This window comes from Suncus etruscus, chromosome 15 (genome assembly GCF_024139225.1).
Source record: "Suncus etruscus isolate mSunEtr1 chromosome 15, mSunEtr1.pri.cur, whole genome shotgun sequence".
Lineage (NCBI taxonomy): Eukaryota > Metazoa > Chordata > Mammalia > Eulipotyphla > Soricidae > Suncus > Suncus etruscus.
The window spans coordinates 73,916,347-73,944,191 of NC_064862.1; the positions used below are offsets into that span (position 1 = coordinate 73,916,347).

The window sequence follows — 27,845 nt, forward strand, 5'->3', positions numbered from 1 at the left end:
CAGGAGTAACCTCTGAGCATTTCTTGGTATGGCCCCAAAACAAAACAAAACAAATAATAATAATAATATTTAATAAAATAAAATGCTTTTCTTTTGGAGGAGGAGGAGAAGGAGAAACACCCTGCAGGGCGTAATCCTGACTCTGCATTCAGGAATCATTCCTGGTGGTGCCCAGGAAATACAAATGATTGAAACCAGGTCAGCTGTGTTGAAGGCAAAAGCTCATCCTGCAGTATTATCGCTCTAGTCCCTAAAATGCATGGGTTTTGTTTGTTTGTTTGTTTTGGGTCACACCCAGCAGTGCTCAGGGATTACTCCTGGCTCTACGCTCAGAAATCACTCCTAGCAGGATCGGGGGACCATATGGGATACCGGGGTTCAAACCACCATCCTTCTGTGTCTAAGGCAAATGCCCTACCATTGTTAAAATGCATTTTATTAAAAGGGAGAGGGAGCGGTAGGATAGTGGGTAAGAGACCTGCTTTGCATGCAGCCAACCTGGGTTTAGGCCCCTGAACCCCATATGTCTCCCTGAGTCTTGCCAGGAGAGATTTCCTCAAGTACAGTAAGCCCTGAGCACCATAGTGTGACTCAAACCCCCCCAATTTTTTTTTTTACTTAAAGTGTTTTTTGTTCGGTTTTGGGCCACACCCATTGGTGTTTAGGGGTTGCTCCTAGCTCTGTGTCTAGAAATTATTCCTGGCAGGCTCGGGGGACCATATGGGATACTGATTATAGAACCCAGGTTGGCTGTGGTAAGGCAAATGCCCTCATCACTGTGCTACTGCTCCAGCCCTAACATACTTTTGTTTGTTTGTTTGTTTTCTTGGGGGCCACACCCAGTGACACTCAGGGGTTAGTCCTAGCTATTTGCTCAGAAATCGCCCCTGGCTTGGGGAATATATGGGACACTGGGGGATCCAACTGTGGTCTGTCCTAGGTTAGCATGTGCAAGGCAAATGCCCTACCGCTTGCGCCACCGCTCTGGCCTCTAAAATACTTTTTTTAATGTCAAGAAAAAAAAGTGTCTGTACCAGGGAGCTAGCACCCAAAACCAGAGCACTGCTTTGAAATCCAGAGAAAACCCCGGACTAAATTCCTGTCACCATCTGATCCCTCTGGGACCTCAAGCAGTGTGCCAGAAAGAGTCCCCAGCACAGCTGGGTGTACTCTTTCCAAAAAAAATTTTCCAGGGGATTTTTCTGGGGATTCCTTGGAAATAGTTCTGAGCATTGCTTGGGACCTTCACAAGGTCCCAGAATTCCTGTTGTTGCAATGGGGGTGTGTGTGTGTGTAGAACTTGGTTGCTGTGGACCAGAGATTATACACTTTGTGGTGATATCAGGCAGTGCCAAGGAGCCAGGCTGCTGGGATGACACGAGCATATGGAGTGATGCCAGGAACTGAACTCAGAGCATCATGACTACTCACCCACCTTGTGGCCAGCCCGGGGATTTGTCATTTGTGACTGGCTCATTCACACCAGGTCCCTTCCTGTCTCACACAAAGACTTGCTTGCTTTTTTGTTTTTGTTTTGGGGCCAAACCCAATGGCACTCAGGAGTTACTCATGACTCCATGCTCAAAAATTACTGCTGGGAGGGTAAGCACAATGATAGGGCGTTTGCCTTGCACGAAGCTGACCTGGGACAGACCTGAGTTTGATCCCTGGCATCCTATATGGTCTCCCGAGCCTACCAGGAGTAACTCTGAGCATGTCTGAGTGTGCCCCTCCCCTCCACTAAAAAAAGGAAGAAAAAAAATACTCCTGGCAGTATCAGGAGACCATAGGGGATGCCGGAGGTTGAACCTGGGTCGGCTGCATACAAGGCAAATGCCCTCCCCACTGTACTATAGCTCTGGACCTGGGCTCGCTCTCTGCATCACCATTCAGGTGTGTCCATATACATGAACAATTCACCCTCAATAGACATCTGGACACCTGAGAGCTGAACCAGAGAGCCCCCTTCTTTTTTCTTTTTTTCTTTTTTTGGTTTTTGGGTCACACCCAGCAGTGCTCAAGGGCTACACCTGACTTTACACTCAGAAATTACTTCTGGCAGGCTCGGGGGACCATATGCGATGCCGGGATTTGAACCACTGTCCTGCATGCAAGGCAAATGCCCCACCTCCATGCTATCTCTCTGGTCCCAAGAGTAATTATTTTTGTTTATTTGTTTGTTGTTTTGGGGGGGTTTGGTAACCCCTGCAGTACTCAGGGGTTACTCCTGGCTCTATGCTCAGAAATCACTCCTGGCAGACTTAGGGGACCATGTGGGATGCTGGGATTCAAAATACCGTCCTAAAAAAAAAAAAAAAAAAAAACAAAATACCGTCCTTCTGCATGCAAGGCAAACACCCTACCTCCATGCTATTTCTCTGGCCCTCTTTCTTTTTCTTCATTCCTTTCTTTTAAATTTTGATTATTTTCAGTTTTGGGTCACACCTGGCAGTACTCAGGGGTTCCTCCTGGCTCTGCGCTCGAGAAATTGCTCCTGGCAGACTTAGGGAGCTATATGGGATGCTTCTGCATGCAAGGCAAACACCCTACCTTCATGCTATCTCTCTGGCCCCAGAGAATCCCCTTCTGAAGTGGGGGGGTTCCTGCAAGATGACTGGAAGTGGGTGCCAATACTCACCATTCCTGGGAGTGCTCAGAGACCAAATGAGGAGTGTCAGCCATGTGCCAGGCCAGTGCCATAAACACAAGATGTATTGTGACTTAAGGTGTCTTTGAACTTGATTCCAGATAGGGCTCAGGTGGGATCACAGGAGACCCTACTCTGAGCTGAAGGGTTAATTGGGAGCCCAGGACCTGCCTCATGGCATGTGTTATGTAAATAATAGGGTCTAGGCTGGGGTGCCCCACACTCCTCCAGTGTCTTCTGGGAACCCCTCAGCACAGGGAGGAAGAGAATAACTCCCAGGCGCCCAGAACTGCTCACCTGAGCTGGGACCAGTCTGTAGTCCAGCTAGGGGTCGATTCCTCAAACACCAGTGCCAGAACTGTGACTTCTCAGTATAGACAGGAACCCTAAAAGCAGCTAGTGGCAGATACTGCGTGGGAGCATAGTGGCCTTGATGTGAGTAGAGATGGGGACGGGGACCTGACTCTCCAACTCAAGACCAGCTATCTGAACACTCGCGAGTCATTTTCCCACGTGAACCTGAGTAATCATCCTGGCTGGGAGGTTAGGGGGAATGGGTGATGGGTGAAATAAAGGAGATGACAAAGAAGTCAACACTTCCTGCTGAAATTTCAGGCAGGTTCTCAAAAGTGTGAGGCTGGAGAGATAGCACAGGAGGGCTCTATTCTTGCTGGAGGCCAACCTGAATTTCTATTTCTTTTTCCAACCTGAATTTCATCCCCATCTCCCCATGTAGGCTCAGAGCACACCAGGAACTCTTCCTGAGCACCACCTGGTGGGTGGTGTGTGTCCCCCCCTAAAAAAGTAAGCTTGAGTCCAAGTCCTGCCCGGGGAAACCTCTGGCTCCTTTTGCTTCCTACTGGGTCCACCCTCGAATCACTTATTCATCAACCCACAGATTCTTCTAGGGGCTGGAGTGATAGCACTGTAGTTTGCCTTGCATGTGGCAGACCCAGGTTCGATCCTCAGCATCCCTGAGCACCGCCAGGACCGATCCCTAAGCATTTCTAGGTGTGAGAAAACCATCAAAAATAATAAATAAATAAATAAATAAATAAATAAATAAATAAATAAATAAATAGGGGCCAGAGAGATAGCACAGAAGTAAGGCATTTGCCTTGCATGCAGAAGGTGGGTGGTTGGAATCCCGGCATCCCACATGGTCCCCTGAGCCTGCCAGGAGCGATTTCTGAGCATAGAGCCAGGAGTAACCCCTGAGCGCTGCCGGGTGTGACCCCAAAACCAATAAATAAATAAATAAGCCCAGATATTCATACAGGGGTGTGTCCCACATTGGGGCCAGGGCGGTCCTCCTCAACACCCTTATCCCGCGTCTCTAGCGCTTGCATAAGTCTCCCAGGACCCCCTCGGGCACACCCAGCCCGCTAAAGCCTGGCGGTGGGTCCTGCAACTCCGTGGGCTTCGAGGGGCCGGAGCTCTACTAGCCTGCAGCTTCTGCGTCCGGAGTGGGAGCACAAGTCCCGCCCCGTTCCCTCAAGCGGCCAATGAACACCGAGGTCCGGGCCTGCCCCGCCCACTCCCGGGAGTCCCGGCCGCTGATTGGGCCGCGGGCCCGGAGTCCCCCGCACAGGGGGCCGGGGCGGGGGTGAATGAAGTGGAAGCGGCTCCCGCGCCCCACCCGTGCTCCCCGCGCCCGCCGTGCCCAGCCCCTGCGCCCTGCCTGCAGCCGGGCCGGGGCATCGCAGAGCCAGCGAGGATGGCCAAGCGCAGCTCGCTGACCATCCGCATCGTGGAGGGGAAGAACCTGCCGGCCAAGGACATGTGAGCCTGGCTGAGGGGGGGAACCCCAACTTTCCCACCCACCTTCCCGGGGTCCCGCACGCACGACCCGTCGGACGAGCCGAGCGCTTGGTCTGGAGTGGCCCAGGATGGCGGGATCTGGGCCAGTGGCCGGGAAAGGGGAACCGAGAGATTGGTGGGGGTGTCACGGATCCGGGGTGGGGGGCTGCAGGGAGCTGCTGCGGGGGAGCTTAGCTAACAGAGCAGAGAAGGGAAGGGTCTGGCGAGGACAGGGAGGACCCCAGGACAGATAGACTGAATGCAAGCTGCTGTCGGGGGTGTGTCTGCAAGGGGGAGCGGTGTCCCCCGGACTCCGGGGGTCGTCCTGGAACCCTAACTAAGCCACCCCGGAGGGCAACAGGCTCCTGAAAAGCCCCACGGTGCCCCGGATCATGCATGCGGGTGGACGCAGCTGTTGCAAAGGCAGCAGGTAGCGCCTCCACCCTGCGCTCCTTGACCTCCCTCCCCAGACTTAGGGCGCCGTGACCTGAGGCCCCAGGTGGCCGGAGAAGAATCTGGGGGGGGTGTCTCTAACACACTTTGCTTTGTGGGGCTCCCCATGGCCAGTTGGGGGAAGGCATCAGGACGCCCCGGTCAGGTCTGGATGCACCCTAAGGTGCCCGTAGGTGGGGGTAGGAGGGGGCGCGTGAGGTAGAACCCCTGAGGATCCCTCTCGGAGTTTCCAGCTCCGAGAAGCGCAGGAAGGGAGGATGAGGGGTGCGGGGAGCCCCGGGTGAGTATCCCCCGCACGCACAGTGCTGCCCGTGGTTCCAGTGCAAACCCCCTTCCTTGCAACCCAGCCAGGGCCCAGGAGGCAGGGCTCCGCGGTTACCACGGCAACGGGATGGGCGGGGACCAGACCCGGGATGCAGCTTTGGGGCGGGAGATCTGAGGGGGGGGGGCCCACGCTGGCCAGGGAACTAGGTCAGCGGGGCCTCCTCCCGAGCAGCCCCTTGTTTGCCGCCGCCCTCCCTGCCCGTTCCCCTGCTGAGCTCTGGCCCCGATGCCTGGCCCGGCCCTGGGCACTGAGCTGCTGTGGCTTTCGCCCACCTTCCAGCCCTGCCCCACGCGCCAACGCCCAGCCCTGCTGATTCCGCCGCTGGAGCCACTTTCCGTGTCCTGGCCCCCCGCTGCTTCTTTACCCTGCCCTGCCTGGCTGCCCTGGTTTTTTGGTTTTGTTTGTTTGTTTGTTTTGCTCACCTATCACCCCCTCTGCGAGGGCTCAGATTTGGGCCTTGGCCTTCAAGCCCAGGGCTTCAGAATTCTCCAGAAAATGTTCCAGTTTTCAGACCCCTCTGAAGCTCCTGCTTTATTCGTTTGTTTTGATTTTGGATTTTGGTTTTGGGGGCGCTCAGGGGTGTTACTCCTGGCAGGCTCCGGGGATCATATGGGATGCTGAAGATTGAACCCTGAGTCAGCCTCACGACTCTGTACTTTCGCTCTTGCCCAAATTCCTGCTTTTCGGTGGGAAGGGGGGTGGATTTTTCCCTCGTTCCTTTGGACAAGCCTCTTGCTTGTGTCTGGAGTTAGGACAATGCCTTGATGCCAACTGCTGGACTGACTGTCTGTGAGTAGTAATTTTGACTCATTTACCCCAGAGGACCCCTGGCCCATAAAGGGGGACAATGGCTCGGTCCTTCATCAGGGAAACTGAGACGCAGAATGTCATATATTTGCCCAGGCCACAAGATGTGGAGATGAAGCCATCAGTGAACCCACCTAGTGCGTGGGTCAACCAGTTGAGCACAGGCTTCATAGCTGGAGACTCGGGGTTCAGTTCCTGGCACCCCATGCTTCCCTGTGTATCACTGGGGACCATTTCCAAGCAGAGAACAGGTCAGGAGGGAGTCCTGAGTACTATTGAGTGCTGCTCCCAACCCTCCACCCAAAGGACACTAGCTGCTAAGAAGCCGAGGCTCTCCTTATTGTGGGGAACAGGAGGACAGAGATGGGGAGACCAGACCTGACAAAGGCAGGGGAAGCAGTTCAGCTTCGGGCAGGATAGGGGTAGGGGGTCCTGGAAGCCCCCAATGTGTGCTGATGAGGAACCCCCAGCTATTCTCATGAATCTATTTCTGCCTATGGGGCTGCTCCTCCTCAGAGGAGGCTGGAGAGGGGCAGAAGCAAAGTGCTTACTTGATGTGTGAGGCCCTGGGTTCAATTTCTGTCAGTGCCCCCACCAAATAACACAGAGGCATAGATTCCCATGGTGTTCAGGGTTACCAGTGATGCCCAGAACTGCCTACCTGCCACCTCCCTTGTCCCCATTCTTGGGTGCCCCAGGCTAGCCTGACCGGAACTGAGAGTCATAACGAACAGTGACCCCTTAGCTTCACACCCAGCGGCCCAGGGGACGGGCCCGGGACTATTTCAAGATTTGCCCTGACTGCCAACCCCTAAATATAGAGGTCCTGCAAGGAGCCAGATGGGGCCAGCAGCGTGGGAAGGAAAGGAGGGAGAAAAGACCAGCTCAGCCACCTCCTCAGGGCACTGGGACACGGGGCACAACCCTGGGGGAAGTGCTGAGTCCAGAGCTGCTGGGCCTGGAGTGATTCGACAGCAGGAACAGCCTTTGCCTTGAGTCCAGCTGACCTGGGCTGAATCCCCACAGCACCTCATAGGGCTTCCGTCAGCTCTGGCAGGAGTGATCCCTGAGTGCAAACGAGTATGCCCTGAGCACAGCTGGGAGTGGCCCAGAAAGCAAAGAAAACCAAGCCAATGAAACCAAAACTACCCAGATGGGCCCAGGACCTTGATCTGGCTCCTAACTTCCCTCTCTCCACACTCACTCAACCCCCCATGCCATGCACCCAGAGATGTTCTTACATATAAATGTTTACTCCCTGCTGGCTGCATCTCCAAGTGTCTGTTTAGGGGTTCCTGCATTGAGGGAGACTGAGCAGTGGCCCTGCTGAGTTCACAAAGTCAACCAGAGGTTCCCTGCCCCCAGGAAACCCAGGGCGCCCAGGCTAGGAGGCAAAGGGGGCAGAAGAACAATATGAGGATGGGAACAACTCCCTCTGGTCTCGCCCTGTTTCCTCCTGCCCCAACCCACTGACAGCTCCTCTGCCCTAGCCCAGCACACGGGGCACCCCAAGGCTTGGGGCACTCCAAGGCTCTTGCATATGACGGAGGAAGGTGTTCAGGCAGAGTAACACTATCTCCCCATCCCCTCCCTGCGTGTCCTGTCAGTGCCAGAAGCCCTGGAGTGTTTTCCTGCACCGGAAAGGCCCTTCGGAAAAGGGAAGCAAGCCTGGAATTTCCCGCCCTCTAACCCGAAGACCTACTTCCTTCTTGGGGTGATCTGGTCTGGACATTGGGATCCTCACTTTGCACACACTTCTTCTTCTTCTTCTTCTTTTTTTTTTTTTAGGCCACACCTGGTGGTGCTCAGGGATCACTCCTGGTTCTGTGCTCAGGGTTCACTCAGGGGACCCTATGGGACACTGGGGATCAAAACTGGGTCTCAGCAAACACCCAATGCTGTGCTATCCCACTGATTCCCTGCCCACCCTTCTGGCCTAGTACTAGCCTAACCCTGCTGGGAGAGACCCACCTTCAACCCCCACCCCAACCCCCATCCTGACCTTCTGAGCAAAGCAGAGATTGGGGGCGAAAACACTGGCCAGCTGAGTTGTCCCAGCACAGACTTCATGTTTGGGGACCAAGAGGTCCCACTTTCAGGTAGCTCATAGGTGGGATGATCCCTGTCCTGGTGACATGCAATCCCCAGTGGGCTGAACTAGAGATTTGGGGTCTTCAGGAGATCTCACTCCTACCTCATGGGGGAGGGCCTGTGAGGAGGCTGCTGAGGCCCAGAGGAGGGTGGCCAGATGGGAGCTCAGAAGCATGTCCTGGACATGCCTGCATAGACTGTGGTTTGGGCCCTTCCAGGGACAGAGTGAGGGCGGGGGGGTCTCTGGGGAATAGGATTTGGTCTGAAGACCCTTTGGTTCCCAGCCAGTTCTGGGTACATAGGAACAGTCAGTCCTTTTACTGGGGTCCCTGTGAACCCCAGACAATGAGAGGCAGGAGGCCCAGCACCCCCACACCTGTGTCAGACTCTCCCCGTGGCTGTCTGTCTTGCAGCAATGGCAGCAGCGACCCCTACTGCCTGGTGAAGGTGGACCATGAACCCATCATCAGGTAAGCCTCCGGCTCCCCCTGAGCCCTCACCTGCTGAACACTCGTGCTGCCAGTCACAGACAAGTGGCGCATGCCTGGGGTGCTGGGTCAAGGCCCCCCAATATTGACCCCCACTGACTCAGTTCTCAGGCTTGGTAGGTGACAAAACCAGACCAGGCCAGACTCCTTCTCCTACCCCCCTCCTGTCTGTCACAGGGGGACTCCTTGTCCCCTCCCCCTCAAAGTCCTGTGATTCAGGAAAGACTGCTCATCGCCCTATCCTGCCCCGGGACTCAGCAGGGCCATTTTCTCCAGGGCTCCCTGATTCTGGGTAGAGCCGCCCCTCTCCTGCCTCCCACCCACAGGCCTCTGTCTTGGGGTTCAGTCTCCCAGATCTGCCCTGTCCCCTAGTTCTTATCTCAAATGGTCAAAGGTGGGGTAAAGAGGTGATAAGGTCACAGCAATAGGCAGGGAAACAAGCCCTAGGGGACCCACCTAGCCCTCAAAGCCCCCCATCACTTTCCTTGCTGAGTCCCACAAGTAGGGGTCTCTAACCCTGGAGGGGCTTGACAAGAACTGTAGCAGGGGCTAGAGCCATAGTCCAGCAGGGAGGGCACTTGCCTGTCACACAGGACCCGGGTTCTATCCTAGGGGTCCTATATGGTCCCCTAGCTCTGCTAGCAGTGATGCCTGAGTGCAGAGCCAGGAGTGAGCCCTGAGCATCAGCAGGTGTGAACCCCTCAAGAAAAAAAAATAAATGGGTACAGGCCAGCTACATGGAGGTGAGGGGGCATCTATTCATGGGGTTCTGCAATAGGACCTCCAGTCCTTAATGAGTCGTTTTATTTTATTTTATTTTATTTTACTTTTTTTTTATTTTTGGGCCACACCCGGCGGTGCTCAGGGGTTACTCCTGGCTGTCTGCTCAGAAATAGCTCCTGGCAGGCACAGGGGACCATATGGGACACCAGGATTCGAACTAACCACCTTTGGTCTGGATCGGCTGCTTGCAAGGCAAGCACTGCTGTGCTATCTCTTCGGGCCCATGAGTCGTGTTTCTGAGTCAGAAAAGCAGTGCAATGGGTAGGGCATTTGACGTAAGCACACTTGGTGTGAAGGTACCCATAGGGTCCCTCGGGCCCTGTCAGGAGTGATTCCTGAGCACAGAGGCAGGAGTCAGTCCTGAACACTGCTAGGTGTGGCTCGGAAACAAAAGCATGTTTTCTCAGCTGGGAAGCAGGGCTGACCCTTCTGATACGAGGATATTTCTGACCTGCTGAGGTCTGTGATCTCACATGTGCAACTGATAACATAGTCCCAATCGGCCCTGGCATCCACACAGGGTAGGAGTGATAGCTGGGGTGATGGACGGGCTTGTTCGGAGGGCACAAATCGAGGACAGGGAATTGAAGGCTGGGCAGCTGCTGAGGGCTCTCCCACAGGACTGCCACCGTCTGGAAGACACTGTGCCCCTTCTGGGGGGAAGAGTATGAGGTGCACCTGCCGCCCGCCTTCCACGAGGTGGCCTTCTATGTCCTGGATGAGGATGCCCTCAGGTAAGTGCTTCTGAAGCCCTGGCACCTTGGGACCCTGGATATCCTCTGGGTGGCACGGGCAGATCTGAAGCAGAGCATGTGGACAGGTGCATGCCTAGGTGTGCATGTTCGTGTACATGCATGCACTAGGCTTGCCCCTGCAGCAGGGTTCATGTCCAGAGATGCAGGATGGGGATCCAGAATCTGGAGGGCTGAGAGGTGCAGGGCTGATCCCTACGTTCCCAGGTAGTGTCCAGAGTTCAGAAATCTGGGCGGGAGCCGTAGCACAGCAGGGAGGGCATCTGACTTGTACATGGCCAACCCAAATTCAATCTCTGGCATCCCATATGGTCCTCCATATCCACCTGGAGTGATTTCTGAGCTCAGAGCCAAGAGTAATCCCTGAGCACCATCAGATGTGGCCCTAAAACAACACCCCCCAAAAAATTCTCAGAAGGTTTCAGTCAAAGTATCCCTGTTAGGGGTATAGTTGGGGGAATCTGCCAGCTCTGGCTATCTCCTTTGCAGCCGGGATGACGTCATCGGGAAGGTCTGCCTTACCAGGGACACCCTAGCTGCTCACCCCAAGGGTAAGATCCATTTTGTCCTGCCCCTGGTCCTTTCTCCACTCTGCCCAGCCCTGGCCCAGAGCACTGGGGTACAATAGTGACACGGAGTGTTTCTTCTCATCTGACTTGACGAAGCATCTGATTTAACACTCAGTAAGGCTCCCCTCCCTGGACATTCCTGGACACTCTGTGTCCCCAATTGCCCCTTCCTTCCGATCTTATTGACATTGCACGCCCATAAGGCAAGGGAGGCTTTGGGATGGTAGGAGGGAGAAAGATGCTGCCGTCATAACCCTCCTCTGGTCTGCGCCCCTGGACCCCCCTAGCATAAGTTCTAGGCTGAAGAGTCATGGGGAGATAGGATATTGTTTTAGGGAGCAGCTGGGCACTTCCTCTTCTCAGAGCTGGGCCCCAAATGACTACTGCTCCCAAGTTTTGCACCTGAAAACTTGGTGCACCCCTCTTCCCAGGAAGGGTGTGGGAAGCAGGTCTCCAAACCAGATGGTTCCTGATAACATATCATGAAGAAATTGATTTTAGGGGCCGGAGCGATAGCACAGTGGTAGGGTGTTTGACTTTCACGTGGCTGATTCAGGTCAAACCTCAGTTTGATCCCCAGTGTCTCATATGGTCTCCCAAGCCAGGAGCGCTTTTCTGAGCATATAGCCAGAAGTAACCCCTGTGCTGAATCACCGGGTGTGGCCAACAAACCAAAAAAAAAAAAATTTGATTTTAAAGCAAGCTTTTAAAACCTTCCCACTCCTGCCCTCTGCCCCCATTCAGTTGGTCCTGACCTAGCACTCAGGCAGAGAGGCGGGTACGCCCCCTCAGCTCTCCGGCACCGCCCACATGCACCTGTTCTTGTCTGTGAGGCACAGCAGGTGTGCAGGGGCGGGGGGGGGGGGGCAGATGCTGACTCACCCGCGGGGCCCTGCCAGGCCCAAACCTCTGCTGCCTGGGACCCAGCCAGCACCCCCAGAGTCCCTTGTTGCCTCCCCCATCTGGGCCTGGGTGGCCCTCCAGGCAGCTCTCAGAAGAATAACTCCTTCCCAGGAGAAACTGAGGACAGGCAGGCTGTGCCTAGAAGCACAATAGCTGGGGCCGGGCGGTGGCGCTGGAGGTAAGGTGCCTGCCTTACCTGCGCTAGCCTAGGAGACAGACCGCGGTTCGATCCCCCGGCGTCCCATATGGTCCCCCAAGCCAGGAGCGACTTCTGAGCGCATAGCCAGGAGTAACCCCTGAGCGTTACCGGGTGTGGCCCAAAAATCAAAAAAAAAAAAAGAAGCACAATAGCTATGACATGGGGCCTGGGGTCTGTGGAATGTGGAGGGGCCCCTGTCATGTTGGGGGCAGGGATCTGGGCTGGCCAGGCCCCTTCTGAGCCACTGCCCCTAGGTTTCTGCGGATGGGCCCACCTGACAGAGGTGGACCCCGACGAGGAGGTGAAAGGCGAGATTCACCTACGGCTGCAGGTGAAGCCTGCGCCCCAATGCCGGCTTCGCTGCTCTGTGCTGGAGGCCAGGTGAGCTGTGGGGATGCCTGCCCCCCTCCACCTTCAGGTCTCCTAACCTGAAGATGCTTCCTGGGGTGAGGTTCTCATAGAGGCACTTTGGGCATCAGAGGCAAGCGGATGTATAACAGGCTCATAGGGGGCCCTGAGCTTGTCATCCAGCCCCAAGGCCAATAGTTGGGGAGGGAAAGGAAAAAATGTGACATAGATGGTGGGTGCCTGAGTCCCCTGGGACAGGAGCCCCCCATGGGATACTTTCAGTTTCGAGGGCTGCTGTCATCAGGCCCTGATGTGAGTCACCCCCAGGCTTCCCCCTCTGGGAAACGCCTTCCGCCCAGGCTCTGGCCCACAGCCCCGGCTCCCTGCCTGCCCCAGTGTGTCCATGTCTGGGAGGAGGGAACTCTCCTCAGGGTGCCAGGAAACAAGGACTTTGCCCCCGATGTCCCTCCTTGCAGCTCAGCGTTCCCTTCTGGAGGGTGGCTGGAATGTTCTGAAAGCGGAGCCATCACGCACTAGGTTCTGACTCCCTGGCACCATCCACTCCGGCCTTGCTCACTCTTGGAGATGCAGTGGCTGCACCCATGAGGCTACCCAGCCACACCCTGTAGGGAACAGTGGGGTGCAGTTTCCCTCTGGAGCAGAGGACTGTCCCCCATGATCCTCAGCTCAGACCCCTACTGGTGTTTGTTCTGTGCCAGGCTGCTTTATTACAAGAAAAAGAGTGTGGTTTTTGTTTTGTTTTTTTAATTTTTGGGCCACACCCAGTAACACTCAGGGGTTACTCCTGTCTATGCGCTCAGAAATCGCTCCTGGCTTGGGGGTCCATATGGGATGCCGGGGTATCGAACTACTGTCTGTCCTGGGTCAGCAGCGTGCAAGGCAAGCACCTTACCACTACACCATCGCTCCGGCCCCGTGAAAGAGTGTTTTATTGTTCCAGCTGGAGAGGTAGCACAGTGGGCAGGACACATGGCAGGTCTGACTTTGATCCTCGGCACCACACAGGAATGATCCCTCCCCATAGCCCCTCCAAAGCCCACCAGGAATGGTCCCTGATTACAGAGCCAGGAGTAAGCTTTGAGCACTGCCAGGTGTGGCCCAAAACCAAGAAGGAAAAAAAAAGTTTCTCCTTATGTTTCTGGGCAGATTCTCAAGGCAAAGCCCAGAAATTATGAGAGATGATTCTGAGGGGGGAACCAGATTCAAGTGTGTTAAAGAACTGGAATGGTTCTGGGAGGCATGCCCAGGGCTTCGAGATTGGGGTGTTGAGAGAAGGTGTGGGAGAGGATCACAAAGGGAGGAGCCACTGAGGAGGTCTTGGGGGCCCCTGAGGGAGAAGGGCCTTTTAGAAGCTCATCTGGGCTTTTATCAGACCCACCACTACTCCCATCTCAGAAAAGAAACAGCAGCAACATTTAGTGCCCCAGAAATATCACTCCTTTTACTGTCCCCCAAATTGCACCAGAAGATAGTCTCTCCTCTCTATCACCCCCATGCTCCTGGGTAGTCTTGCCACTTGGAGAATCAGTAATTAGGGTCATCTGTACAGAAAGCAGGTACAGAGGGAAGACCCCACTTTCTTTGTGCTCCCTAATATTGACTTCAGGTGGAGATGCTTCCTATCTCAGGCTAATCAAAAGGACCCAACAACCCAGAGTTGTTGTACAATGGGGAGGGCGCTTGTCTGGTCCACAGCCAACCTGCTTTCAATCTTCAATACCCCCATCAAGAGTAATTCCTAAATGTAGAGCCCTGAGTATAGCTGGATGTGGCCCCAAACCATCCTCCTCTGGCACTGGGTCCAGCACCCCCCCGGGCCAGGAAAGGCTCTGAAGTTGGCAGTGCTGACTTTAGTGGAATGGGGACAGCTGGGCAGGGGGTCCTGGGTGACACTGATGTTTGCCATCAGGGACTTGGCTCCCCGGGACCGCAATGGCGCATCTGACCCCTTTGTTCGAGTTCGTTACAATGGCCGGACACAGGAGACGTCGGTGAGGGCCGGGAGTGGGGGGGCTGCCAGGGTGGGTGTGAGCTCAGCATACATTCCCACTACCTGTCTCACCACTGGCTGCCCCCATTCTGTGGTGTTGCCTTAATGCCAGGAACCATTGGGACATTACTGTCCCCACTTGAAAAAGGGAATGGGACTTGGCCTGAAAGTTTTGGCCTAAGGCCAGAGCAATAGTACACAAGGTGGATATTTGCCTTGCATGTGGCTGATCTGGGTTCGACCCTCAGTATCCCATAGATCCTTGCACCTGCCAGAAGTGATCCCTGAGCACAGAGCCAGAATAAGGCCTGAGTACTATACTGGCAGATGTGGCCCCCAAACCAAAACAAACAAAATTTTATTTTATTTATTTTTACTTTTGGGCCACACCTGGCAGTGTTCAGGGATTATTCCTGGCTCTGCATTCAGGGCTCATTATTGGCAGTGCTTGGGGGACCTTATGGGACATCAGGAATCAAACCTGGATTGGTCGCTTGCAAGTTGAATGCCATCCCTCCTGTGCTCCGATTACATAGAGAATTTTAGTTTCTGCTATTGCAGAGAAACCAGAGATGGAGGGATTCTGGGGTCACAGATTCCCTCCTCCACCCCCTCCCCTTCTTCCCTGGTCAGATTGTGAAGAAATCCCGGTACCCCCGCTGGAATGAGACCTTTGAGTTCGAGCTGGAGGAAGGGGCTGACGAGCTGTGTGTGGAAGCCTGGGACTGGGACCTGGTCAGCCGCAATGACTTCCTGGGCAAAGTGAGCTTCATTCTGGACTGGCTCAGGCTTGACCCTATGCCTTGGTCCCGGCCAGGCCCATGGGAACCAGCCCAGCACCCCTCTGTGCCCCTTTGCACCCCTGCAGGTGGTGGTCAGTGTGCAGAGTCTGAGGGCAGCCCAGCAGGAGGAGGGCTGGTTCCCGCTGCAGCCAGACAAGTCCAAGGGCCAGCGGCAGGAGTGAGTGTGGGCTTAGGAGCTCAGGGCTCTGGGGATGCTGGTGGGTGGGCTAGTTAGGGTGACAGAGAAGGTAGGGATGGTACATCCCCCCAAGCGAAATCCCTAAATAGGCTGAACTTGTTTCTTCTCCCTTCTGATTTTCCTGCTGGAAGCTTCTGGAATAATCTGACAGACCCTTTTCCTTGAAGACCCTTTTCTCTGCAGGCCTCAGACCAGAGTTGAAGTTCCCAGCTAGAGCCCTGAGTGTTCCCAACCCCCCAGAACATGAGCTGGTGTGTGACTCTGCTCGTGGGAAGCCTCATAGCTGGGGTCAGGAAACCCTGCCTGGTTCCACCCCTGACTGCCCAACCAAAACAGAACAGGGAAAGAGAGCCTGGGAGAGGGCACTGGCCTTGCAGTGTAGCCCACCCCAGTTTGATCCAGCACAACTAGATTCCCCCAAGTCCTGCCAGGAGTGATCCATGAGCACAGAGCCAGGAGTAAGGCCTGAGCATGTGGTCCCCAAACCCAAATCCAACCCAAGCTCAACCCTAAGCAAAACAAACCCCCAAAAAAAAAATCAGTGGAGGTTCTGGTCCACAGAGCAATAAGACTGCAGGACAATAGGACTGACCTGGGTTTGCTCCCCAGCACACCCTGAACACTGCTAGAAGTGAATCCTGAGTACAGAGCCAGGAGTAAGTCAAAATAAATGAAACAAACCCAAACCAGTGTGGGCTGGAAAGAACTGAGAGGGCTCCAACACAGGCTCTGCATGAGGACCTGGGGCCGCTCCAGCACCATGTGGACTCCTGAGTGCTCACAGGAGAATCCCTGAGTATGGGTCCAGGAGGGGCCCTGGACACCCAAAGTAAGAGGAAAAGGGGCTGTGGACATATATCTGTGGGAGTACCTCAGTCTAGGATGCAGGGAAGGGCTGACCTGTGCAGGCGCATTTCTCTGGGTGCACGGACAAGGGTGCACATTGGTTTTTGGGGTGTATTAGGCACCTAGTGGACCTGTTCTCTGACAGGGTTCAGCCCACATGCAGGGTCAAGATTCAAGAAATTCTAGTGGGGGGGGTGGCTGGAGCAAATGCATAGTGGGGAGAACTTTTGCCTTGCATGCAGCTGACCCATATTCAATCCCTAGCATCCCATATGATCCACTGAGCTTGCCAAGAGTGATTTCTGAGTGCAGAGCCAGTAGTGACCCTGAGTGTTGCCAGGTATGGCCCAAACAAAGAAATTCTGAAGGGATTCAGGCCTAGGGGAAAGAGCAAATTTCTATGACAGGGGCAATTGGACTAGGATGCATAGAAAGAGCCCCAGGTGGGCAAGAATCTAGAGCTAGACCCTGAGTTTCATCACCAGCGTTGCCCGATTGCCCTGAACATCGTGGGGTTTGGCTGGCGACTTATTACCCCCTCTAGAGCTGCCCCCCTTGGTCTCTGGTAGCTACTTGTGTTGCCTCAGCACCTAATCCTCTAGTCTGACCCCACAAGGCAAGCATTTTGGTGGTGGCCTCCTGGCCCCAGAGCACTTCTAGGAATAACCCTGAAAAAAAAAAAAGGCACAAAGAGGGACCAGTGTAATTGTACAGTATAGAGGGCACTGTTTTGTATATATGGCCAACCCAGCTTTGATCCCCAGTACTGTCCATGGTGCCCTGTGCCTGCTGGAAGTGATCCCTGAGTACAGAGTCAGGGGGAGCCCTGAGCAATGCGAGGATGGTCCCAGAACAGAGCAATGAAAGAAAAGGGTGTTAGGACTCTGCAGGAATGAAGGGAGCACAGAGACTCAGCTGCCCCCAAGGGCTGGCCTTGCTACAGCAGGTGAGAGGAAAAAGGGACTGGTGCCTGGGCAGAAGAGGTGTTCTGCACCCCAGGGAAGTATCCTGGGGCTTTGTGGCCATGAGAATCACTGTCTGCCATTTCCAGAGACAACCTGGGCTCCTTGAGGCTTGAGGTGCGTCTGCGTGATGAGATGGTGCTGCCCTCCCGCTGCTACCAGCCTCTAGTGCAGCTGCTATGCCAGGAGGTGAAGCTGGGCGTGAAGGTGAGGGCAGTGGCCCTGGGGGGGGGGGTTGTCCCTGCCCCTTCCTTCCTCTCTTCTTCTACTCAGCATAGAACCAGTGCTCTGTGGCAAGGGAACAGCTTGGCTCTCCCAGTTTCTTTCGAAAGCGCTACCACCCTTAGGGCCTCAGGACCTCAGAGCCAGGGCTCAGGGGATTCCCCGGGAGGGACCCCCCAGCTCTGCCTCTGTGCTGTCCCCCACAGGGCCCAGGGCAGCTGATTCCCCTCTTGGAGGAGCTGACGAGTGCCGAGTGCCGTCAGGATGTGGCCACCAACCTGCTCAAACTTTTCATGGCTCAGGGGCTGGCCAAGGACTTCCTGGACCTTCTCTTCCAGCTAGAGCTGGGCCGTACCAGTGAGCCTGGGATGGGGTTGTGTGGAGCCCAAGATCCCAGAGATGCTGGAGGGTGGGAGAAAGTCAGGAGATCTTTCTGTAGAAGGCAGATGGGTATGATTAAGAGGCCAGGGAAGGGGCCAGAGCGGTGGCACAAGCTGTAAGGCATCTTCCTTGCCCGAGTTAGTTTAGGATGGATCGCAGTTCGATCCCCCGGCGTCCTATATGGTCCCCCAAGCCAGGAGAGATTTCTGAGCGCATAGCCAGAAGAAGCCCCTGAATGTTACCAGGTGTGGGCCAAAAACCAAAAAAAGAAAGAAGGGCCCGGAGAGATAGCACAGCGGTGTTTGCCTTGCAAACAGCCGATCCAGGACCAAAGGTGGTTGGTTCGAATCCCGGTGTCCCATATGGTTCCCCGTGCCTGCCAGGAGCTATTTCTGAGCAGACAGCCAGGAGTAACCCCTGAGCACCGCCGGGTGTGGCCCAAAAACCAAAAAAAAAAAAAAAAAAAAAGAAGAGGCCAGGGAAAAGTGAAAGGCAAAGCAGGACAGGTAATGAATGAAGAGGAGACAAAAGCATGCCCCTGAGATGCCAGCTAAGGATCCCTACAGCCCCTAGACCACCTGCCCTTCCCAAAGCATTCGTGCCCCTTGCCCAGCCCTTTGCCCAATAGACTCTGTGTTTCAGGTGAGGCCAACACTCTGTTCAGGAGCAACTCTCTGGCCTCAAAGTCCATGGAGTCTTTCTTGAAGGTGAGGTACATGATGTCTGGGCTTTGTGTTTTTTCATTCTTATTTTTGGGCCAGTGATGCTAAGGACTTACTTCAGGCTCTGCGCTCAGGGATCACTGCTGGCAGTGCTTGGGGAGGTGAGGGGGGGGACCCTATGGAATGTCGGGAATCAACCCATGCAAGGCACAAGCCTTCCCTGCTGTTCTATGGCTCCAGACCTCCACTTCAGGATCCACCCTGTTTTCCCCTCGCACTCTCTCCTTCCTTGCTTCTTCTGGCAGTACTTTCTCAGGCCATCCTATCCGGTCCTGGCAGACCTGCCTAGGGAGGGTAGCTGGTGGTGGGAGCCTTCGGAGCACTCACCGCGTGTCCACAGGTGGCAGGGATGCGCTATCTGCACGGCGTCCTGGGCCCGATCATCGACAGGGTGTTTGAGGAGAAGAAATACGTGGAGCTGGACCCCAGCAAAGTGGAGGTCAAGGATGTGGGGTGAGGCCCAGACTGATTCTTTCTCCAGATGTGGGAGACCCGGTCCACCAGTTCTTGCATCTAGATGATGCTCCTTCTGATCCCCTGCCCCTTGGTCCCGGGAACCCCCTGGTCGTGTTGTGTCGTGTGCAGGGATGCTGACGGCGACCCTCCCTCCATGGTCCAGGTGCTCGGGACTGCACCGCCCACCCACCGAGGCCGAGCTGCTGGAGCAGAGCGCGCAAACGCTGCGCGGCCACCTGGGGGCACTGCTGAGCGCCATCAGCCGCTCGGTGCGCGCATGCCCCGCCGTGCTCCGCGCCACCTTCCGACAGCTCTTCGTGCGCGTGCGCGAGCGCTTCCCCGGCGAGCAGCACCAGGTTTACCTCCAGTGGCTCGACCCAGGGCCCAGGGAGTGCCCAGATGGGCAGGCTGACAAGTCTGATCGGAGCGATCAGCCGGCTCTTCTTTGCCCACCCTTTGCCCCTCCAGAACGTGCCCTTCGTCGCCGTCACCAGCTTTCTGTGCCTGCGTTTCTTCTCCCCTGCTATCCTGGCCCCCAAACTCTTCCACCTGCGGGAGCGTCACGCCGACGCCCGCACCAGCCGCACGCTGCTCTTGCTGGCCAAGGTGCGGTGCTAGGAGGTGCTGCCGGCGGGGTGCCCGCTGGGGGGCTTTGCCTGGACTGCTGGGTGGACCTAGCGTGGTGCTGCACTTCACAGTTTACCTGGCAGCACCAGGGACAGGTCTAGAGGGGAAGGAAGAAATTAGCCCTGGCCTAGCACAGCTTGCAAACACCCCAACCACCTTCCCCTGACCTGGGCTTATTTACCCAGCCCGGGATCAGGCCCTGGTAGCCCCCCCAGTGGAGAAATCTGGCTCAGGGAGAGGTTCTGGCCAAACTCTCCAGTCCCCATAGATACCCCCAGTTCTAATCTCATCAGCCCCAGACCTCAGTGGAACTGCGCCACCTCTGTCTGCCTCCATTCCTATGCAGGAAAACTTCTGGGGGTGAGGGGTTGTCTCTGCTGTGGCTGGGTCCCCTCACCAAGGGCTCACCCCACCTCCTGGTGCCACCCCCCAGGCCGTCCAGAACGTGGGCAACATGGACACACCAGTTTCCAGGGCCAAGGAGGCTTGGATGGAACCGCTGCAGCCCATCGTACACCAGGGGGTGGCCCAGTTGAAGGATTTTATCGCCAAACTGGTGGACATTGGGGAGAAGGAGGGTGAGTGCTGCTCTGCAGTGCTCTGGCCTTTGCAAAGTGTCTGGCTGGGGTTGCCCTCCTCCAGGCCCCGCCCCTAGGATCGTCCCAGTTTTATGACCCTGCCCAGACAGGGTTAGCTCCATCCATCTTAGGCTGTCTTCCTTCTTGGCTCTACCCACATCAAGCTCTTCCCCTTGATGGCATCACCCACCAATGCCTCCTGCCATGTTGGCCTCACCCACAACATGCTGGCATTGTCAATGGTAGGCCCAGCCCCTTCTTGGCCCCACTCACATCTTTGTTAGCTCACCCACCTGAGGCTCCCCCCCCTTTTGACCACACCCATATCATGTTGCCTCTGCCTACCCCAGATCTCTCCCCTTTCTTGGCCCTGCTCTCACGTGTTCCCAAGGGGTGCCACCATGACTCTTCTTCCTTCTCTGGCAGAGCTGGATCTGCAGCGGTCACTGAGCTTACAGGCACCTCCCGTGAAGGAGGGCCCCCTGTTCATCCACAGGACCAAGGGCAAGGGCCCCCTCATGTCCTCTTCCTTCAAGAAGCTCCACTTTTCCCTCACCCCTGAAGCCCTCAGCTTTGCCAAGACACCCAGCTCCAAGGTGAGCATGAGGGCCGAGGGGTTCTGACACCCCAAGATGCTGGCTGGCCTGGTCCCACTCTGGCACTAGAACAGAAAGTCAAGCTGGACCAGCTTGGGGTGTCAGCTTCAGGCACTTAGGGCATGAGGCTCCTGTGTCCAGCCCTGGAGGCTGGGTTGGGGTGCTAAGGGGTAGTTCTAGGAGATGCTGGCTCCTAATGCTGTGTGCCAGGACAAGTGAGCCCAGATATTGGAGGAATGGTGGGCTCACAGGTTGTTGGGGATCAGGAGGGCAGGATGTTTGGCCAGACCGGGTCAGCAGTTTCACAACTACCCATGAGGGCCTTCTGCTGGCCTGGAACTGGCCTACTTGGATGGTGAGTCCAGCTGGGTGGACCCCACTGCCTGCTGGAGAGGAGCAGTTAGTGAGGTTGTTTCAGTGGGGCTGTGTGCCATGGCCTTGCTACCTACCCCCAGCTTTTCTCAGCTCTAGGCAGCTAGCTGTCTGGGCTTCAGACCCCTGCACCATTGATTGAATTCCAGCAAAGCCTGGTGCCAGATTCAGCCCCTTCCTGTCCCTTGGAATTAAGCACTGTCCTTCTGGGGAACCTCTCTGCCCTCTTGGGGTACCTCTGCACCCCCATGAGGCACCACCCTCTCCACATCTGCTCTTTTCCACACTGTCTCCTGGCCAGCTGGGGACAACACCTGTGCTGCCTGATGTGACCCAAAAAAAACAAAAAAAAGGGGGGGGGGAAGAAAAGTAAGGGCGAGGTGGGGAGTAAGCTGTCAAGTCACAGGCTCATGCCCCCAACCCTTGAAGGCCAGGAGGGGGTGTCCCTTGGAAGTTCAGACTCTCCAGGGTGGGGGCTGGAGCTGCAGGACAGTGGGACAGGTGCTGGTCTTCCACATGGTCAACTCAGGTTCAATACCTGCCATTCCCTGTGGTCTCCCAAGCCCACCAGGAGTGATATCTAAGTTTAGAAACAGGAGTAACCCTTGAGCACTGCTAGGTGTGGCCCCCAAACAAAAGTCTTTCCAGGAGTAGAAGATTCTGGAAAGTGGGGACCATACCATCATGCTAAGGGAATCCTGAGTTTGAGCTGGAAATCAGATGGCCTTCACTGGGTCCCCCAACATGCCTTCCCCAGAAAAGCGCCCTGATCAAGTTGGCCAACATCCGGGCAGCAGAGAAGGTGGAGGAGAAGAGCTTTGGCAGCGCCCTGGTCATGCAAGTCATCTACACGGATGACGTAGGCCGACCGCAGACCGCCTATCTGCAGTGCAAGGTGTGTTGCATTGTGGGGGGGAGGCATGTGTGGTCACAAATATCTCCTGTGATGGGTTGCATGTGGCTCAACCCAGGATCTGGAGGGAACTTGGGTTCCAGGGAGGCCTCCTCATTCTCCCACTCCTTTGCTTCGTTCCCCTCTGGCTGTCTGATTATCTGCCCAGCACTTGGTTATTTCAGAGGGACTGTCACTCACAGAGTGTCGGTAGTAGGGGACTTGGGAACTGGCTTTAAGCAAAATGGCAGTTGATGAGGACGAGTGGTCTGTGGGTAACAAGCCTTATTCCATCAATCTCTCAGCGCAGGGTTTCTTGCTTATCTTATAAGGAAATAGCTATGACTGAGAAAGCGACATCAAGAAAGAGCTTGGGGGCCCGGAGAGATAGCACAGTGGCGTTTGCCTTGCAAGCAGCCGATCCAGGACCAAAGGTGGTTGGTTCGAATCCCAGTGTCCCATATGGTCCCCCGTGCCTGCCAGGAGCTATTTCTGGGCAGACAGCCAGGAGTAACCCCTGAGCGTCGCCCGGTGTGGCCCAAAAACAAAAAAAAACAAAAAAAAGAAAGAGCTTGGGGCTCCAGGCTCCTGGGACCAAGTCTGGGGGGACAGAGCAAACAGTCCCTTCCTCCAGGCATTCACATCTCTGGGAAGATGAGCCCCCCAAATCCTGTTCAAAATGTCATACATGGCCAAGCAATAGTGCAGCAGGGAGAATGCTTACTTTGCATACATACATCTGACCTAATTCAGTCCCTGGCACCCCATATCTATGGTTTCTTCTGCCAGGAGTGACCCCTGAGCACCACAGGGTATTGCCCAACACCAAAACCAAAATGTCACACTGAGCCCAAAGAGCTAGGAAAATAGATAGGGACCTTACCTTGCACGCAGCCAACCCAAGTTCAATCCCCAGCATCACATACGATTCCCAGGAGAGTTTGCTGAGCACAGAGCCAGGAATAATCCCTGAACTGCAGGGTGAGTCCCCAAAATTTTTTATTTTAAAATGGGTCTGAGGGGCTGAGAGATAGCACAGCAGTAGGGCATTTGCTTGCAAGTGGTGGACCCAGGACCAACGGTGGTTCGAATTCCAGCATCCCATATGGTCCTTAATGCCTGCCAGGAGTGATTTCTGTCTGAGCACAGAGTCAGGAGTAACCCCGGAGGGCCACCAGTTGTGGCCCAAAAAACCAAAAATAAATAAATAAATAAATAAATAAATAAATAAATAAATAAATAAATAAATAAATAAATAAAGTGGGTCTGGATGATAGTACAGCAGATAGGGCACTTGCCTTGCAAGCAGCTGACCTAGATTCAATCCCTGATATCTCATATGGTCCCCTAAGCACTGCCTGCCCTGATCACTGATCACAGAACCAGGAATAAATCCTGAGCACCACTGGGTGTGACCCAAAACAAAACTAAAGATAGTCTAATGAAAAGTGTGATGCTTTTCTTCACCCCAAACTTGTTCGTTAGTTAGTTTAGGGCCACACCTGGCAGAACTCTGGGCTTACATAACCTGACTCTGTATTCAGGGATCATTCCTGATGCGGCTAGGGGTACTATATGGGATGCTGGGGCTTGAACCTGGGTCAGCCACATGCAAGGCAAGAATCCGCCCTACTGTACTATTACTCTGGCCCCTTTTATGAAAAATATTTGTAAAGCAAAAACGAATAGTAGTGATACCTTAATGGAAATTGACAGGCACAAGGAGGAGGAAGTCGAGGTCAACAGAGGGGTTTCGGGGGTCCCCCTTTAGTTATTATTGGAGACACTGTTGGGTGAGTCTGTATCCAGGAGTGACTATCCACATTGAAGGTCCTGCCTTCGGGGGACTCTGCTGGCTCGGGAGCACTGGTGTCACTGAAATTCAGCCCATACGGCCCTTCCCTAATCTGCCCAGAGCAGCAGAGCCAGTGGGGAGGGGGCCCAGAGCACCAGGGTGGGAAGGCTGCCTGTAGGTGGGGGCCTCTGATGGCTGCCCTGTGACCCGCAGTGCGTGAACGAGCTGAACCAGTGGCTATCAGCACTGCGCAAGGGAAGCGTCAACAATCCAGGCCTGCTGCGCTCCTACCACCCTGGTGTCTTCCGAGGCGACAAGTGGAGTTGCTGCCACCAGCGGGACCGGACAGGTGCGGCCCTTGCTCTGGGGGGGCTGAGCCCCTGGGAGTGCTGAATTCAGGTCCTGGAAAGCCTGAAGCCTGAGAGTGACTTAGAATCTCCCTGGGATGTAGCTCATCTGTTTCCTTTCTAGTCTAATTTCTTTAGCCTTGCCAGCGCTAGCCTAGAACGGACCACAGTTCAATCCTCCAGCGTCCCATATGGTCCCCCAAGCCAGGAGCGACTTATGAGCGCATAGCCAGGAGTAACCCCTGAGCGTCACCGGCTGTGGCCCAAAATCCAAAGAAAAAAGAAATCGCTCCTGGCAATCTCCAGGGACCATATGAGATGCCGGGATTCGAACCACCTTTCATCCTGGAATAGATACATGCAAGGCATACCTACCGCTGTGCTATCTCTCCAGCCCTCATCTACCATCTTTTTTTTTTTTGGTTTTTGTTTTTGGGCCACACCCCGAAGTGCTCAGGAGTTACTCCTGGCTGTCTGCTCAGAAATAGCTCCTGGCAGGCACGGGGGACCATATGGGACACTGGGATTCGAACCAACCACCTTTGGTCCTGGATTGGCTGCCTGCAAGGCAAACGCCACTGTGCTATCTCTCCGGGCCCTCATCTACCATCTTTAAGTGATCAAAATGACCCCAATTATTCTGGGATACTCTCACCTTCTGGGTCATCCCAGAAGTCCAGGGGACCACAGTTTCTCCCTGCTTTGGGAACCACCACATTGGACATAGGTGTGCTTTGGCAACGGGGTGTGCCTGTCTTATAAAGTGCCTCATATGAGTCGAAAAGAATGAAAAGGTTCTAAGTTGAAATGTCAGCAACCTTCAGAGACTGGTGGTTATGGTCAGTGCAGTTCTGAACTTTCCAAGTCTTCCTCCTCGGCCCCACCTGCTTCCTACAGAGTGCAGAAGTGCAGAATCACTACTGGTCTGGGGCGCTGACCTTGCCCACGGCCCTGGATACATCCCCAGCATCCCATAATCTTCCCTGAGCACAGTGCCAGGAGTAATCCCTGCTGGGGAGGGAAACGAACAAACAAAAACCAAAAACTAAGCAAATTTCCTGCTCCCTAGTCAAGATGTGCTGACTTGGGGCCGGAGCAATGGCACAGTGGTAGGGTGTTTGCCTTGCACACAGCTGACCCAGGATGGCCCTAAATTCAATCCTCAGCATCCCATATGGTCCCCAGAGCCAGCAGCGATTTCTGAGCACAGTCAGGAGTAACCCCTGAGTGTTCCCCAGGTGTGGCCCCCCCAAAAAAAAAGTTGTGCTGACTTTTGTGCCCCAAGATCCTGCAGACGGCCAAGCTTTGGTCCTGGGGCCCCCCATAATGAGGTTACGAGAGTCTGAACAAAGCTCCCCTCTGTGTTTGAGCTTGAATGGGGTGAGGTAGGGCTTCATCTGTGAGGGGCCCCTGCCAAGGCTCTGGCTCTCTCCACTACTTAAGTGACCCCATAACTGAGGCCGAGTGTCTGCATGCAGTGCCTGGACGTCTCTTGGATATGGGTGGAAATAGGGAATGCAAGAGGTCAGGGGCCGGCCAGGTCAGAAAGTAGGAGAGGACTCGGAGCAATGGCACAGTGGGGAGGGCACTTGTCTTGCCCGCCTTCAACCCTGGCTCGATCATCGGATCCCCAAAGCACTTCTAGAGTGATTCCTGAGCAGAGCCAGGAGTAAGTTGAGCACCACTGGATGTAGCCAAAAAACCAAGCAAACAAAAAGGCGGGGATGGGGTGAAGGGAGGACAGGGCCACTGAGGTTCCTCTGCCCTGAGCTGGCTTTTAGAACTTTCCAGAAAGCCACAGATCCCAGAGTGCAGGGGGACTTGGCCCTCCCACCCCCTTTTGGTCTTGCTTTGCCCCCTGACCTATTGGGAGCTGGAAGTGAGCTTAAGTGTGCATGTGGGGTTAAGGGGGCCCTATTACAGCCCCACCTCTGTCTCCCCTAGATCTGGGCTGTGATCGGACCCGCTCTCGGGTCACACTGCGGGAGTGGAGTGACCCCCTGGACCCAGACCTGGAGGCCCAGCTCATCTACCGCCACCTGCTGGGCCTAGAGACTCCCCTGCGGTGAGGGCCTACTTGGGGCACTGCAGCCTTGATACCCCATTCATCCCAGCCTGCTCCCCGGACACTTTTTCAGCAACACTACAAAATCTGCGGACCTGGGCTACTGGTGGCCAGACAGAGCTTCCTGGGGCCACCCCAATCCCCTGTTCTGTGCACTGCTCTTGGGGAATGGTGCCCCTCACCCAAGGCTCCCTGGCACAGTGAGGGATCTAGCACCCTCCCCCCCCCCCAGGCTTCCTGCATGTTCTGCTCATGGTCAGTGCTGAGACCAAGAGCCCAGCACTGGCCCCTTACAGCCCTGCTTCCCTGCACCTCCATGTCACCCCTGGGTTCCTGCCTGAGCTGCTATGGCATCAGCTTGTGGCACGTGTGGCACAGAAGGGCGCATTGGAGGCTGCCGCATGCCAGGGTGGAAGAGCAGAGCCTGGAAGGTCATTCTGGGTGTTGGGAATCCCACAAAGAGGTTAGAGATGATTGAAAACAGCAGGAAGGAGATTTGGAGGGCATCTAAAAGGCACCAACTCCCACCCCAGCTAGAAGATACCCTCTCCTCAAGAAGACAGGCTAGAACTAGGAAACTACCCCCTCCAGTTCCAAACATGGGCCCAGCCTCTTACAAGCAGCCCTCGGGCCTCCGGTGAACCTCAGCAGCCTACTAGGCATGGAGTTGAGCCCTCCCTGCCCATTTGCTGTTCTGGTGGGGGACTGGCCCCCCAGCACTGGCCCCTCATTATCAGGCCACTTCCACCCTCCCCCCACTCTGCAGGGTACTGGGGGGTTGTCAAGCCCCCCTAAATTGTAGATGCCCTGTTTAAACTGGGTCACCTAGTTACTCTAGCTAGGGGCTGTGGGGAGCACTGGGGAGGAGCAGCACCCCGGAGGTCCCTCTGGTGCCCCCCAGAAGTCTCACTAGCTCCTTATCTGTAGGGAAAGGCACCAAGCGCTGAGTGAGGACACAGAGGGGGGTGCTGAGCTCGAGCTCATGGGCAATGTCGAAGGTAGGTCCTTCCCAGGGGTCTCTTGGGGGTGCCCCCTGCCCTGCCCTCGGCTCACAGGCCTGTATGCACCCCAGCCCACAAGACCCCGCTGGCGCAGCTGCTGCAAGTGCTGAGAGATCTACACGAAGCCCACAGTGCTGGTCCCGAGGGGCGCTCCAACTCTGAGCTGCAGACGTGAGCCCCCCTGCACCCCTAGAGGACGCTACAGAATCTAACTACTTGTTAAGGCGAGGGGCCCTAACAGAACTCTTTGACCACTTGGTCCCCGATTTCTCCTGTAGGGCTTTTGCTTGTGGGTGGCCTCCCTGCCCCCCACAGCCCCTGGGAATGCAGGAGCACATAAGGCACCAGCTGGAGGGGATGAGCCCACCCCTCCCCTCATGGCCATGTCTGTGCCTTCAGGGACAATAATAAACCTGTTTCCAACACTCTTGGCTCTCCTGATGGGAGTGGGCGTGAGTGGGTGGGGTGTATTAGCAGGGGGGCGGTATCCCATTGGTTTCTGGGTTTGCTACTCCAGGACTGAGAAAAGCGCATATCCAGGAATAAGCCCTGAGCACAGCCCAGTATGGCCCCCCCCAAACAAAAATAAACAAAGCAAAACAAAAACTAAACAAAAAGAACTAATGGCAAACAGACTACTCCTGGGGAGCAGAGATGGGGCCCCTTTTGCAAAGGGCGGAGAGCAGCTCCCCAGCAGTCCAATTATTTGGGCACAAAAGCCTTCATTCAGAAGGAGCTCTGGCACAACAAACCTCTGCGGAGCAGCAGCCACCTGGTTTATTCTATGCATTTTCTGTCTGACGATCTGAAGGATGCCACATACAGA

At 55.2% G+C, this 27,845-nt stretch overlaps 1 protein-coding gene across 1 annotated transcript; it reads left to right on the top strand.

Moving 5' to 3' along the window:
• Positions 1 to 4,292: 4,292 nt before the first annotated feature.
• On the top strand, positions 4,293 to 27,194 carry RASA4B (RAS p21 protein activator 4B). The gene is made up of 21 exons (XM_049787898.1): positions 4,293 to 4,429; positions 8,537 to 8,593; positions 10,015 to 10,128; positions 10,636 to 10,697; positions 12,072 to 12,198; positions 14,096 to 14,177; positions 14,810 to 14,938; positions 15,045 to 15,136; positions 17,055 to 17,172; positions 17,394 to 17,544; positions 18,211 to 18,275; positions 18,631 to 18,743; positions 18,910 to 19,102; positions 19,215 to 19,352; positions 19,807 to 19,951; positions 20,378 to 20,547; positions 21,677 to 21,814; positions 23,820 to 23,955; positions 25,898 to 26,018; positions 26,946 to 27,016; positions 27,091 to 27,194. The coding sequence occupies exons 1-21, from the start codon at positions 4,365 to 4,367 to the stop codon at positions 27,192 to 27,194; spliced, it is 2,391 nt and encodes a 796-aa protein (XP_049643855.1). The 5' UTR covers positions 4,293 to 4,364.
• The last annotated feature ends 651 nt before the right edge of the window (positions 27,195 to 27,845 follow it).

Bases quoted from the DNA above. Each gene is read 5' to 3' on its own strand.
- RASA4B (XM_049787898.1), top strand. From the start codon at position 4,365: ATGGCCAAGCGCAGCTCGCTGACCATCCGCATCGTGGAGGGGAAGAAC. The intron at 10,129-10,635 runs GTAAGTGCTTCT...TCTCCTTTGCAG, and splicing joins CTGGATGAGGATGCCCTCAG to CCGGGATGACGTCATCGGGA. The intron at 19,103-19,214 runs GTTTACCTCCAG...TTGCCCCTCCAG, and splicing joins TCCCCGGCGAGCAGCACCAG to AACGTGCCCTTCGTCGCCGT.